The sequence below is a fragment of the Ovis aries genome, chromosome 5 (genome assembly GCF_016772045.2).
Source record: "Ovis aries strain OAR_USU_Benz2616 breed Rambouillet chromosome 5, ARS-UI_Ramb_v3.0, whole genome shotgun sequence".
In the NCBI taxonomy this organism is placed as follows: Eukaryota; Metazoa; Chordata; class Mammalia; order Artiodactyla; family Bovidae; genus Ovis; species Ovis aries.
The window spans coordinates 3,639,291-3,653,768 of NC_056058.1; the positions used below are offsets into that span (position 1 = coordinate 3,639,291).

General features: G+C 57.7%; 1 protein-coding gene across 14 annotated transcripts in view; it reads right to left on the bottom strand.

Moving 5' to 3' along the window:
- The window catches only part of GATAD2A (GATA zinc finger domain containing 2A), a 97,777-nt gene that overhangs the window by 4,520 nt on the left and 78,779 nt on the right, over window positions 1–14,478 (bottom strand). For 12 of the 14 annotated variants that reach the window (XM_042249571.2, XM_027969347.3, XM_027969344.3 and 9 more), the window contains 9 exons: window positions 8,840–8,972; window positions 8,608–8,739; window positions 7,270–7,359; window positions 6,497–6,628; window positions 6,191–6,358; window positions 4,395–4,674; window positions 1,766–2,064; window positions 985–1,131; window positions 551–746 (listed from right to left, as the gene is read on the bottom strand). In XM_042249571.2, the coding sequence (XP_042105505.1) occupies window positions 551–746; window positions 985–1,131; window positions 1,766–2,064; window positions 4,395–4,674; window positions 6,191–6,358; window positions 6,497–6,628; window positions 7,270–7,359; window positions 8,608–8,739; window positions 8,840–8,968 (1,573 nt within the window). In that variant the 5' untranslated portion in view covers window positions 8,969–8,972. The remainder of the gene's footprint in view (window positions 1–550; window positions 747–984; window positions 1,132–1,765; window positions 2,065–4,394; window positions 4,675–6,190; window positions 6,359–6,496; window positions 6,629–7,269; window positions 7,360–8,607; window positions 8,740–8,839; window positions 8,973–14,478) is intronic. The other 2 variants (XM_027969348.3, XM_042249569.2) reach the window with 2 other exon arrangements.

The window sequence follows — 14,478 nt, forward strand, 5'->3', positions numbered from 1 at the left end:
GTCTCCGCCTCCCCAAGCTGGGTCTCAGATGCCTGCTCCTCACAGGGCTCTGCTGCCCACCTCCCCAGGGGCCCCTTCCTCCTGCCTCCTTCTCATTCTATCCTGCACTTTGTACCATCTGACCTGTCCAAGTGGGCAGGGGGTACCCACAGAGTGAGGAATGAAGGACACTGGGTCAGCACACCGTGAAAGGTACGCTGTAACAGCAGAAACAAGCCTTCTCTGTGGCAGGAAGGAGGAGGGCTGAGGCGGGCATTGCCTGAACTGGTTCCGTCCCACATTTTGGGTCAAGAGCTGAGAGTCTAGGTATGGGGGTGGAGATAACAAGTGTGGTTAGCATTTATCCAGGGCCACCACTAGTTCAGGGTGTCCTACTCAGCGAACAGAGAGGTGAGGCTGTAGTCTCGGAGGCAGCTGCTCTTAAGAAAGCAAGTACGGGTTCAGGACCCTGGTGCCACAGCCTGGGTGTGTGCAGGCCTCTCTTAAAAGTAAGGGTGGGAAGGGCCCGCCCCTGGGGAGGTCCCCGCTGAGCCCCTCCAGGGCCGCCCACCTGTACTCAGGGGCGCCTTCTTCCAGCTGGAGGCGGTGCTGCCCTTGCCAGCGCTCATGGCCCTCTCGGAATGTCTGCCCGTCCTGCTGACGAGGGTGGCGGCCGAGGCTGCGTTCTGCAGTTTGGGCGACTGGCTGAATGTGTGCAGGATGCCCCGGGGTGTTGTGGCCGAGCCCCGGGACAGCTGGCTGGAGGCCTGCAGGGGAGAGAGAGGGCCACAGCTCACACAGGGAAGGGGGCCGCGGAGGGCACGGTGCTCAGCGCAGCCTCTCCTTGATCTAGCTGACCTCTTCCCACCCACACGGGATCCCGGAAGTCCAACATCAGGAGACTAGGTAAGTTGCACCGAGGCAGGAGGGGAAGGAGGAAGGGAAAGAGAGAGCGAGAGACAGACAGACGGACGGACGCAGGTAGCGTGACAGTCGGCGACTGACGTGGTCACGGTCGGGGGCGTGAGGGCTGGTTGGTTGTGCGGTGCGGGGGGCTCCCGGCGCCCTAGTTCTGACCTGTAGCACAGCCCCGTTACTCCAGTCGCGGGCCTCTCCTGAGCGGAACGCCAACTTACGCCGGGGTTTTATGACCTACACAAACGGGGGTTGAAAGCGAGGTCAGCGCTGTCCAGAGGCTGACCTCAGGCGACCACGTGACCGAGGGGCAGCAGCTATGGTCGTGCGAGGCTGAGTCCCCAAAAGGACAGCAATTTCCTGAGGCAGCACCGCCACCCACTATGCAGGGATCTTGAGAAGATGAGTTTGTTAGATGAATTATCAATGACCTCCAAGGACACAAAAAATTGCCAATTGTCTACAAGGGGTGGGAAAACAAAACATTAAAAAAAAAAAAGGGCAGCCAAAAAAACTTGATTCCAAACTTGCTCCTCTCCTTAATTTAGCTAGAACATTTCTTCCAGTGCCCCTTTTGCAGCTCAATGCGGCTTTCAGAAAAGTCCTTTTAGACAAGAAGTACTTGTCAGCCGGCACACTGCGAGTGAAAGCTACAAAATCTAAAGAAACTGCAAATTAGTATTTTCACCACCAAAAGCCACCATTAAATGCAATTTAGACGCACAGTTAACAACCAGGCAGATGATCGCCGAGTGAGGGAGAGAATGCCGGAGCATCCTGCCTGCCAGCGACAGCTCCTTGCTGAGGGAGCGAGGAACAAGATCCCTCTCCCGGAGGGCACCGCCGTGTCCACCCCACGCGCGGCTCTCACCTGCTTCAGCACAGGGAGTGGGGCGCCGGCGGGCTCGGCCTTGGCCTGCGCGGGGGCGGCGCCCTGCTGCAGGAGGCGCTGCTCGATCTCCTGCTCCTGCTGGAGCGCCTTCACGAAGGCGGCCTTCAGGCGGCTCGTGTGCTCCACCTTGAGCGCCTTCTTCTGGTTGGACGCCATACAGTTCTCGCACATGATGGCGCCGCCCTTCTCCTCCCGCCAGCGGCACGTGAAGTCTGTCTTGCACTGTGCACACATGTAGGGCTCCCGGGAGAGCACGACGGCGGCCGACATCCTGCCCGCTGCAGGGGGAGACAGACGTGGCTCACGTCGGAGGAGCGGGAGCAGCACAGCCAGAGCCCGCACCACCCCCAGGAGGGATGTGCACACTGGCAGAGCCCAGGCAGTGCCCTGGGCCAGGGGGCCCAACTGGCATCGGGACACTGAGGCCCCGACGTTTGTTCATTCGGCACACACACGGGTGCCAACTGTGTGCAGACACAGGGCCAGCCTGCAGAAGCTTTGCTGAGAAGCAACGCTGGGGCACTTTAGAAAGCTGCGGGCTCAGCATCCTCGACACCAACTCTCAAAGACACCTGGCTTCTCCCGGCCATCCTTCCTGCCCGCAGAGCAGGCATTTCCCACCCTCCTACATTGCACCACCTGTCGGGGAGACAGCGGCCACTCCAGGCCCCACCTTGTAAGGTGATGGGCACCCTTGCCCGGGGGCGAGGCAACCACGTCTAGAAAGTGCTCACAGCAGACACTGTGCCTGGAGTCCTGTGCACAGCAGGGCGTCCGGGCTGCACAACAAGCTCTTGAGGGGACACCCCTAGCGCCCTGTCTCAAGAAGACACAGCCTGGGGAGCTGAAGTGACTGTGCATGGCTGGCCAGACACACAGCTGGACCCGGGTAACGGGAACTTGGTGGCACCCAGCTCCCGGAGGGGTGACCAGGGCAGCCGCACAAAGAGCCTGCTGAGGTGCGGGGTCCTGCTTCCTTCAGTGTGCACACACACACGTGCATCCAATGTGCACTAAGGGGCGACTGCGTTTTGCTCCTATCTCTTCCACGGGCAGCACTCAAAGTTCAACAGCCTCCTGGCGTCACGGACCGTGATGTGGAGAGACCCCGGCCGCCCCATCCTCCCGGCTGAGTTGCCTCTACCTGGTGAGGGGCTGCAGCGGGGGATCTGACTCTAGGGGGCTCCTGCCGCTCCACAGAGCAGACAGGACGCCACCTGCCCAAGCTGCCAGAGGCCCCAGGGTCCACCGTGGGCCCCAGCTCTGGTCCCCAGCCTGGAGCTTCTCCTTCCACACACCCACCCCCAGAGGAGGTAGCCCCTGCTGCCCAGGCAGCGGCGGCTGCCCTCGGTGTCAGAGCCACCTCAGGCAGGACTCAGGGCCTCCTCTCACGGCTAGGGCCTGTTTTCTGACGACAGGGGATGGAGACTGACCCCTGACGAGAACAAGCACAGACAGACCAGTCTGGGAGAGAAGGAGCCCAGCACAGGCCAGTGCAAGACTGGCAGGCACTACAACCTCCTGCCTGCCACACCACACAGGCCTGGTAGCAGCTCTTTTGCCAACCTGACCTCATCCCAAAGGAGTCACTGAAGGAGTGCAGACATGTCCGGGCTGTGTCAGAGCCCACATCTCTCCGTCCTGGGCCCGGCCGCAGGCCCCCAGCTCCTCCGGTTCAGTCCACCCGGCCACCCCTGGCCCTGAGGAGCACTGTCTCCGCTTCAGCACGGAGCGTCGATGAGCCCACGCAGGGAGGAGATCCAGGCTGGCCGGCCAATTGGCATCACCACGCACGCAATTTAAGGACAGAAGAGCCCTCAGTTCTGCATCTGCCGGCAACTCTCCCGGGGCAAACCTGACTTCCTACTTTCCAGCATCCTTTCTCCTCGCCACCCCGTGTGTGAGCTTTCGTTCCTAAAACCTCTTAACATGCAGGTGGCTTTCTAGACCACTTCCAGAGAGGGTGATAACGTGAGCTAGCCCAGGCACAGGCGCCCCTCCCCCAGCGTGGGGACTCAGTGCCCGGCAAAGCTCCACCCTCCCTCAGCTCTCAGAGGAGGCCCCATCAGAAAGAAGCTGCCTGCTGTCCAGGGTGTCATCGACCACACTGTCACTGATACAGCGGATCGCCACAGGGTGATCGCCACAGGGACCTGCTGCATCGATCACCCGGACCTGAGGATCACCACGGGACTGCACACACAGCGGATCGCCACACCTGCTCAGCGGATACCTGCTGCACACAGCGGATCGCCACCGGGACCTGCTGCACAGCGTGGGGAGCGGCTCAGTCCTCCGCAGCGGCCCTCACGGGCACAGAGTCTGGGAGAGAGAGGGTGTGTGTGTGACGGGCCCACCATGCTGTGCAGCAGAGAAGCCAGAACAACACTGTGCATCAACTACACTCAACGAGAAACTTAAAAAAAAAATTTATCTAAACCGCAGAGCAAGGGAAGAGCTGATGGCAAAAGATCAGCCATAATATGCTCCAAGACAGCCGTGCGTACACAGCAGACGTGCCCACACACGCTATGCATCGGAAACAACTCACATGATGGAAGCCTCACCTTCAAGACAGAGAACAGCCCTGGGCCCATGGCCTGCTCACCTTGTGTCTCCAGCAGGTTCTGCACCACCTCCTCCAGGCCCACCAGGTAGATGAATTCGTTGTTGGCAGCGCTGGGCAGGAAGTTCATCTCGGGGGCAGGGGGTTTGGGTGGGGGGATTTCAAGCAGCGTCTTCTCCAGCTGTTTGCGCAGTGCAAGCTTGGCGGCCGCCTGCCGACTGGCTGGAGAATCCGCAGCGGTGGCCACGGAGGCCACGCTGGTGGGGGTGGAGGTGGCCTGAGCAGAGGTGGCTGCCGTTCCTTTCAGCGATGCTGGGGAGGGCTTTGGGGAGGCAATGACCTGGTCAGGGTGCCTGAGGGGCCCACCCTGAGGGGAACCCCACAATCTGCACCATCAGCTATGCTAAGTCCTTATAAAAGTTAACTCCAGGTCGGCACCATCAGCTACACTAACAAGTCCTTAAAAGTAACTCAGAGCTGCCTGCCATCAACAAGCAACAGAAAAAGAGACATTAAACTCAACTGCTCTGAGATGACCAATCTTACAAATAACTTGTTGAGGTTTAGCTGATACCCAGATAACTTAAACATCTGTAACCTGCTACACTCTATCAGCTGAGGCCACCCATGAAGCCATCAGCATCACAGCGGGCACCCCTTTGGCAACCACCCCCACCCAGGCGCACGGCCACTGTCCTGTCACTACAGCCTGGTTCCCCTTCCAGCACGGGTCCAGGTGGCCCCTTCCTCAAAAGGTTGCAAAGGTGGCGCGCTGCGGCATCAACGCCATCTCCCTCACGAGTGCCTCTGTGTGCCCCCGCCCTTCACTCTTCTCCATCCTCGTTGCTCCTGCGTCACTCACTGTCTTCTCGACCCTGGTGGCTGACCTTCCACCACCTCCTCACTCCAGCTCACTTGCCACCGGACACTCAAAGGCTCTCCCCCGAACTGGGAGCGGGCCATGCCAGTACCTCAAGCTTTATGGGACTGAAGACCTTTCTGGAAATAGGAAAGCTGTGTACCCTGTCTCCAGGAAGATGCATGCACCTGACAACGGGCACGCCGTGGGCCTCAGGGAGCCCGTGACACCGGCCCAGGGGTCTCCGCAGAGAAGCGAGACTCCCCAGCACGAGGGTGCCGCCTGGCCTCTGACCGGCCAGCTCTCCGCTGGCCCCCTCGCCGGCCCCCTCGGCCCCCAGGAAGCAGAGCCGCAGGACCACCACTGCCTGCCTGGTTGCCACCCTTCTGACACAAGGACAGGGTGGCACACAGCAGGGACCTGACCAGCGCCTACGGGGGGGATAGAAGGGCCTGCCCAGGACATCCCCATTCAGGCAGCAGGACAGTCCTTGAGCCTGACTTCAGAAGAGCACTGCTGGCCATGATCTTATCTGAGAAAGGCAGACACGGATGGTGCCAGAGGAGGAAGAGAAGCTAACTCGCACAGCAACAGAAGCTCATGCAGACCTAGCCATTTCATCTGTCAGTGGGGATCTTCAGCCTGCCGCCCCTGGCTCCATCTTCCCCCACTCTTAGGTGGAAACAAGCCCTCACCATCTCAGAGGCTCTGTACAGAGGTGAAGGGACACGTGGCTAAAAATAGACGCACTGGCGCTGAAGGGACATCTGCAGACATTCCCCTCACGTGCTTGCGCCTGGCCGCGGTGGTGAAGAGGGAGGGGTGGGTGGAGGGGAAGGGGGAGCCTCTGGTGACCCCACCCTCACCCTCTCGGCAGAGGCAACAGGAGACTCCTGTCCACAACCTTCACGACCCAACAAGGTCCCAGGAGCTACAGGACCATGGGCCACGGGACTGGGCTGTCTGTCGCACGACTCACCTGTGGGATGTTGACGAGCAGACTAGTGTTGGGGACGTTGGCGACACGGATGAGGCCCTGCTGAATGATCCTCTGTCCCTGAATTTGCACACTGGGCACAGACGCCCGGGGAGCCAGAAGGAGTGGCGGTGGCCCTGTGCTGGAATGTTGTCTGATGTTGTGGATTTGCTGTCGGGGTGTGGGGCAGAGACAAGACAATGAGAGGACAATGAAGAGAGACTCGGGGAAAGAGCCCCAGTCTGAGTACCGGGGTCACTCTTCCGAGAGAGACAGTTGCCTGGGGCTGTTCCGTAAGCCCATGCTCACCTGGGCCCCCCTGACAAGTGGGGGCATGACGACCTGGGAGCTCGCCTGAGGCCCTAACTTTGAGGACGTCTGCTGCCCGCCACGGACCAGGGGTGGTGGGATGACACTGCCAGGCATCCGAGTTGCAGAGGCCTGTCAACAACAGCAACCCTCAGATCTCACACAGCTTTGTAAACAGGTGTGTTGTGTTCATAAAGGCACAGACGCACACCCACCAGAACAGTGGTGGTAGAAAAAAGCTAAAGTGACTGCTCACTCTAGACAAACAAAAGAACGAGGAACACAGGCTCCCACCAAGAGCCATGCCAACCTGGACTCGCTCAGGACCCAGGCACCCCCATGGTAAGAAGTTAGCTAACTGGGATCAACACTGCCCGCCTGCTGGTCTGAGCTGCGGTCTCTGGCTTGAGGGCGGGCAGGTGGGCTTGGCCTGACCTCTGTCCTACGGCTGAAGCAGGAGCTCTGCCCATCGCGCCCTGTGGGCAGAGGAGGCTGTGACAGGCTCAGAGAGCCGGGCTGCAGTGGGGGCCCAGAGTGTCCAGGATCTTGGCCGTCTCTCCAGTCTCACTAGAGGCAGCCATGGGAGGGGCCCTCCGAGCATCTGTGTTATTCATGATGAACAGGGGCCCGGTTTGGGTATGGGGACGCAAATGTGACTGGCAAGAGGGCTCCCACTGGAAGGCCTCATTCTAGTCTTACGAGAAGGAATGAGCAGCCTTTTGCAGAAACCGGATCACGGCTGCTCAGGAGCGTGATGCAGAGTAAACACTGACCTGAAGTGATGGCTTGCCGGAAGGAATGTTCTGGGTGCCCCGTACGAGCGGGGGAGGGGTGGTCACGGAGCTCCCAGTGGAGCCTGCGGGCTGCAAGAGGTCAGGACAGGCAGAAGATGAGAAGGCTACCAACCATGCTCCTCCCCACACACGATTCTGAGGAGCACTGCTTTTTTTCTTCTTTAAGAAGCATCAGGCTCTCAAAGGTTCTGCTTGCCTGCCATGTTCACTGCAGCGGGAATTAACATGTTTGAAAAACACAGGACGGATTTTCCAGGGCCCTTTACCCCTCTGCCCCAGGGTGCTTGGCATCACTGAGATTCAGGTGCCATCTCTGCCCTCCAGGGGACAAAAAAAGGCTGGCGGTAAAGGCTGGGGCTTATATATGTATATATCAATCCCCCCCCCCCCCCCCCCCCCGGTGAGAAACTGTTTGGTCCAGGCATACAGTCCACCAGGGACAGTGACAGACCTGGTCCCCATCATCAACTCTTCAGCAATCAACAGGAAACAAGTAACAAGCAGGCTCATCCATCAGGATATTAACAGATGCCAGGCTTGGTCCACTTGTTTACTAGGTGTGGAGTGGGAGCCCAAGCAAATCCCCAAGTCAGACCACGAGTGTCCTCCCATCTTGCTCCCTTTAAGGTGGAAGCAATGTCTACACACTGTCTGCTTGTACTGCCCAAGATGCATTTCCTTTCTGGTTCACTGAGAGAGTCATCAGAATGTAAGGAAGGGTAGCCATGTCACGGACCAGGAACCTTTCCAGAATGGGATAACAAAAGAGGCCCACAAAACCAGCCTGACCTTGCCTTACAGGATAAGCCCCGTTTAGAAGCCGCACAAGGAGCGTGAGGCGTGGGGAGGTGGCAGGGGCAGAAGCCCTGGGACACGGCCTCCGGGTTGGGTATGGGCATCCTGGAGCAGGCATTCAGCAGTCCGTCCAGAAATCCAGAGAGGCCCCTGCCGGCCACACAGGCACCCACAGGGCAGGACGCCCCTCTGAAAGGGGTTCAGAACAGAGCTGTGTTTCCAGCACCTTCAGAGACGTCTGCTCTCCATTTCCTTGATGGGAGTCTACAGGGAACGAGGTTCTCATACTCAGATCCAGAATATTCTAGATTGAAATCTCCTCTAAGCTAAATCCAAAACATGAACTTGAGCCTGCAAATTTCCAATTCAGACCCTGCCCCTTTGCCCCCGAGGAAACCGGACTCCTCACAGACCCAGCTCCTGGGGCAGCAGGGAGCCAAAGAAGCACCCATGGTTTCCTGTCCCTGGTCCTAAATACCTCTCTCTCACTGACCCCTGAGGAGTGAACAGCCACGCACATACCTTCTGGGTGGGAGTTTCTTTTTGTATTTGACTCTGCCGCAACTTCTTCAACAAAACCAGTTTTGCTTCTTCTAACCGTAACTCTTCTTTTAGTTGCTTAATCATCCTTTCTCGTTCTTCGGGACTGCTTTTCTACAAGGTCAAGAGAACACGGGTTGAGGGAGGGCTGGGGCCAGGGAGCACCAGCTGGCCCCACCGCGAGGCGGCTCCCTGGCGCGGGGACAGAGCTCACCATGAGGGCCTCGGTGCTGGTCTCCTTCGGGGGCTCCTCGGTCAGCCCATTCACCCTCGGGCTCGCAGGCTGCTCGTTGTCAGACAGCACGATCACATCAGGCGAAGGGGGTCTCCTCTCAGACTTCATGTCACTGTGGGGCAGGGAGGAGGGCTGTTACCCGAGCACCTCGCCTGTGGTGGGCAGCACTCCCACGGATGCTGGGATTCAGACGCAGACACAGTGAAGTGGAGGCGAGCAGGCTGGCCTCCCCACCCCTCCCCACCACCGCCTGCCCAGGCTGCCTTTTCTCACTGCACTCACCACGTGGCCCTCGAACCTGCCAGTTTACAGCTGAGCCCTTTAAAAAGTCAGGACTGTTCCCGATAACCACTTCTGTGTCCCCTGGGCTGAGGATACCTATGTGTCTGTGGGAAAACATCACATTTTGGAACCCACCACAGCCCCTTTCCGTACCATATGGCTCAGTACTGAACCAGAACACTTGCTCCTGGATCTTGGGCCTGCTGGTGGAGCGCCTACCTACCCATGCTGGAAGCCACCTGATGGGGAGGCCAGCCCCACCTGAATCAGCCTTTCTTTGCTGAACCCAGACTCCCTGACAACCCTCACGCCTGGACAGCCCACCTACCCCTCCCCAGGTAACAGAGGGGCTGAGGCATACACTTTCAGCCGACGGTCTAAGTCCCCAGCGTGGGGCATCACCACCTCATGAGGCAGCCAAGGCAGCCTGCAGTGGGGTCCTTCCTGGGCCACAGGTGAGCTCTCTATCCTGCCAGTGGCAACGTGGCAGTAGTGGCTGCAGGTTTTGAAACTGACTGGAACATGGCACATACTTGCTCTCACATACCAGGGTACTACCCAGCCACTTAATCTGCTCACAGTCTAACTCCCAGCCACCCCTGCCCATTATCCTCTGCCCTCGTTTCCCAATCCTACCACTCAAGTTCCTCAGAACGTATATGCACATCTAGTAATGTTCAGTTCAGTTCAGTCGCTCAGTCGTGTCCAACTCTTTGCGACCCCATGAATCGCAGCACACCAGGCCTCCCTGTCCATCATCAACTCCCAGAGTTCACTCAAATTCACGTCCATCGAGTCAGTGATGCCATCCAGCCATCTCATCCTCTGTCGTCCCCTTCTCCTGCCCTCAATCCCTCCCAGCATCAGAGTCTTTTCCAATGAGTCAACCCTTCGCATGAGGTGGCCTAAGTACTGGAGTTTCAGCTTTAGCATCATTCCTTCCAAAGAACACTCAGGACTGATCTCCTTTAGAATGGACTGGTTGGATCTCCTTGCAGTCCAAGGGACTCTCAAGAGTCTTCTCCAACACCACAGTTCAAAAGCATCAATTCTTTGGCGCTCAGCTTTCTTCACAGTGCAACTCTCACATCCATACATGACTACTGGAAAAACCATAGCCTTGACTAGATGGACCTTTGTTGGCAAAGTAATGTCTCTGCTTTTCAATATGCTGTCTAGATTGGTCATAACTTCCCTTCCAATGAGCAAGCGTCTTTTAATTTCATGGCTGCAGTCACCATCTGCAGTGATTTTGGAGCTCAAAAAAATAAAGTCTGACACTGTTTCCCCATCTATTTCCCATGAAGTGCTAGGCTTCCGCTAATGGCATTGCTGACCACATATATAAGGACCAACGGGTCTCAGAGACAGTGCTTAGCGCCAAGCCAAGCAGCTCTGTTTGCTGAGGACATAATGTAAACTCTCCCTTAAGATCTAGCCTCTGCATCTGTGTTGAAAGAATGCAATCAGCAGGAAAGCCAGCCAAGGGCTGAATTCGCCCGCTAGGTGGCACTATGACCCAGAGAACAAACTCGGCTAAGTTAACTGGGAGCAGTAACAACAACTCAAAGTTGTCCCATTCCTTCCAGCTGAGTGGGGAAGCAGAGTTAGGGATGGGAAACCGGTATTTTAACAGCCCACCGAACTGCCCTTTCCACTCCCAGAGCGAGCTATGCCTTCAGGGAAGGGGGGTGCACAGAGGACCACACACCGGGTTCACTGACTCCCCCAACCCCTCAACCCGCAGCGCTCTCCCTTGGCCCACCCTCATCTCAGCTCTCAGAGCAGCACAGCCGCTGCACTGCAGCAAGCGCAGCCCTGATGCGATGGAACCACCACAGGTACAGCTGCTGGGTGGGCTTCCACGAGCGATCAGGAGGCGCCCATTTCAAGGTACAGAACTCCCTCATTGGGGTTAGCAGCCCACATTTTCAAGTCCAGGAATTGGCTGGCTGTCTATAAAATAACCCAAGATGTCTCACTAGGGCCTCAACAAACCAAAAACCAATGCAGTTCAGGAACTCTTTCAAGTCTGTGTCTCCCTGCTGGCTGCCAACTCTGCCCAAGATACACATCAAAGATGACCCCGGGGCTCCAACCCAGGTTCTGTGGGCATGCGCACAGGCACTGAGCAGACACAAGGCTCTGGCACGGGAGCTGCAGCCGCTGGTTGCAGCCCAGGCAGGCTCCCAGGCGGCCACACAGCAGAGCAGCAGCCTCGGCAGAACCAAGTCTAGAGTTACAGACTGCCGGTGCTTCCTGAGCAAGAGCGAACGGGGCCAACGGTAACCTACAGGGATTTATCACTTTTTACCATCTCGTGGAGCATGTGCCCATCTCCAAGGTGAGATGCCTAATACAGCTCAAATCTGCCTGAGGGAAGAGGGCAGGGTTAGGGGCTGGACCACATGGAGCTGAAGCTGCCTAAGATGACCACTGCGACCAGAGCTCTCCTAGGTCCCATCTTGGACCGAGACTAATCAATAACTCGTCCAAGAGATGACATCACCTCCCATCAGTGATCACTCAGCATCCCAGCAGCCAGCAGGGAGTGAACTTCCTGTATGCTAATCAGGCCACCAAAAAGTCATGTGACAAAGGCATTTCCCTCTTTGGTCATGTGACCCTTTAACTGTGCCTTCCAACGTGAAAACCATGGCAACAGCCAGTTCTAACCAGTTTGTGACATGCAGCCTTCATTTTGAGAAGTGAGGTAGGGTTCAGGTGCTGTCAGGAAATGGAGGCGCCAGCTCGCCCTGGGGCTGCAGGGCTGCAGGCACTTCCTGAGTGGCCCTGGCCCACAGGGGACTGCTCGCTTGTTACAGGGACCTGGGTCGCCTCTTCCGAACGCAGAAGCGCCACCAGCCCCCACTAGTCTCCAACAAGGAAAACTTTCCTAAAGCTCAATTTTAACACAAAGGTACTTCAAGTTTCTCAGAACTTTCCCAGCGAGCTCTTTTAATTCAAGGAAAAGGATACTCATTTGACAAAGGCTCAAAATTATCGTGGGCATTCTTTTCCTAAAAAAACGTTTTCTAAATTATAAAACCATCTAGGCCAACATGCCAGGGAAGCAGTGTAGTGGCCGTGTATATTATCTCGGTCCAGGGAGGCTGCCAGGGCACCACATTTATTTGAAAGCTATGATTTCAGGGCAAATGCATTAAGCCTAGCCCGCCCATCTTGGGAATCCTGATATAAATTATTATGATCAGAAGAGATTTTACGTGACCTGGAAGCAAGCCAGGCTGTTCGTGAAAACGTTCTCACTACCTCCCTCCCTTGAATGCCAGCCGAGGCTAAACAAACAAAAATTCTGTTACATGCCCGGAACTTCCGTCAAGTTCCCTGGAGATTAAAACTTAACTTACAACCAGATCCCTCCATTCACCGCACCACCATCCCAGGTGCTTACCCAGCAGTGGTCAGTGCGGGGTAACGCCGAGTGTCTCACGGGCCTGTGCCAGGGGAAGCCGTTTCCACCAAGGGAGCGCAGCCCTGACCTTTGCTGTTCTCCATACGCGCCTGCCTGATGTCTGGGCAAGGTGCGCTTGACCCACACCCATGCCTCCATGTTCTCCCTCCCTCCTAGCTGCTGGGAGCCAACCTAAGAAGTGGGTGCCGTGTCCAGCAGCGGGGAGAAACCCCTGGATAACAGCAGTTCTGTCTTTAGGGTCAGCCAGGAGGGACAGGGGCACGCGGGAGCAGACCACCGCCCACCCGGCTTCACCAGAGGACATTACTGCCCCAGACTTGTTTGACCAAAGCCTGCGTTTTTCTAAGATCCCTGAGATGCCTGCACACACGAAGTCGGGGACAACTGCGGGCCCAATGAGGCCTCAGGACAACAAACTGCTCCTCGGGGCTAAGCAGGGGGAGAGAAGCAGGGCTGGCAGCCACCAGTTCCTGCCAGAACCCTCCCTCCTGCCCCCATCTTTTGGCCCCAGCTGGGTGAGGAGAGGCAGGTAGTTGCTAACCGTTTAGGGGTGTGGGGGAGGCTTTGCTAGACCCCGCACCAAGCACACACTTGTCTTGGCCCCACCAGACCCTCTGCCAGGGCATTCCTCCCACTAGAGCCCATTCACACCTTCCAGCCCACAGGTCTCTCCAGTCCCCAACCCCTGAACCCCAAACTCCTGCTGCTCCTGAGCTGCCCCCACCTTCACCACCACCCACTGCAAGGAATGTCCCTCCATCATATTCTCATCTCCCCTGTGACAGACCCAACGCACGCTGGAAGAGGCACTTCTTGAACAGCCCCTGGAAGCACAGTCAGCACCACCCCACTGCACTCAGGGGACCCGTCCCCCAGCGGCACGCAGTCGGGGGAAGGCTTCCTAGTTCTACCCCCAAACTGCCCACCCTCAGCAGGGAGCTCAGGGCAAAACACTGGGGCCTTCACTGAAGGGCGGCAAAAGCCTGAGCAGAGGCCCTCCCCGGCCAGAACCCAGCTAACTCACCCCTCACCTCCACAAGCTCGTCCAAGGCCAGCGCCCTGGCGTTCCTACAAGCGGCCACCCTCCCTCAGCCTCCCAGGGTGACACTGCCACTGCCCACTCGACAGGCGGGTGCCCCAACGCAGGGCTGGGGCCAGGGACCAGTGTTCCCACTCAGACCCTCTCTCCAGAAGGGTGGGGCACTGCAGTTCCCGGTGATGGCCAGGATGTTCCCAGGGCGCTGTGACAAGGGCAAAAACAGGGGTCCAGCCCTGGTGCGATGCCACAACCCCGGAAGAGGGGCTGAGGCCTCCTGAGCCAGAGGGGCAGGCTCTCCTCCTGGCACCACGCTGGCTGGTGGACAGGCCACAGGGCCTCCTCCCAGAGCAGGCACGGTGCACCAAGCCTGCACGTGCTGAGGGAAGGAGGGGGTCACATGCCTGCAAAAGTGCCCCACTTGGTCCTGCTTCTTTCAAGTGAGAAACCCAGGGTAGGACATTCCCTCTCTGTGCCTCCTACAAGGTTGGGGACAGTAATTCCTGCCCTACTGCCCTTCAGCTTTGCTGGGTGAGGTGAGACCTCAGTGCCAAGAAGGTTCAGATGCTCTAGGAGGTCACTGGGGCAGCCTGGGCCCCAACCTCCCGAGGCAGTAAGGAGCTGCTCGCTGTGAAGGAGAACTTGGCACAGCGGACAATCAGGTAACAGCTGAATATTCCCAAACCCAGTGAAGACAGGTGTTGAGTCTGCTCTCTGGGTGCTCAGGTGACGTCCCTGGTGTGCACCAACGTCCCCCACTTCCCTGTACCTAGCTCCAGGAGAGTCTGAGTTCACGAAGAATCCGCAATGCCTGTAGACTGACCACTGTGCGCCTGTGGGCACGTCTTTCCACATGCACAGATA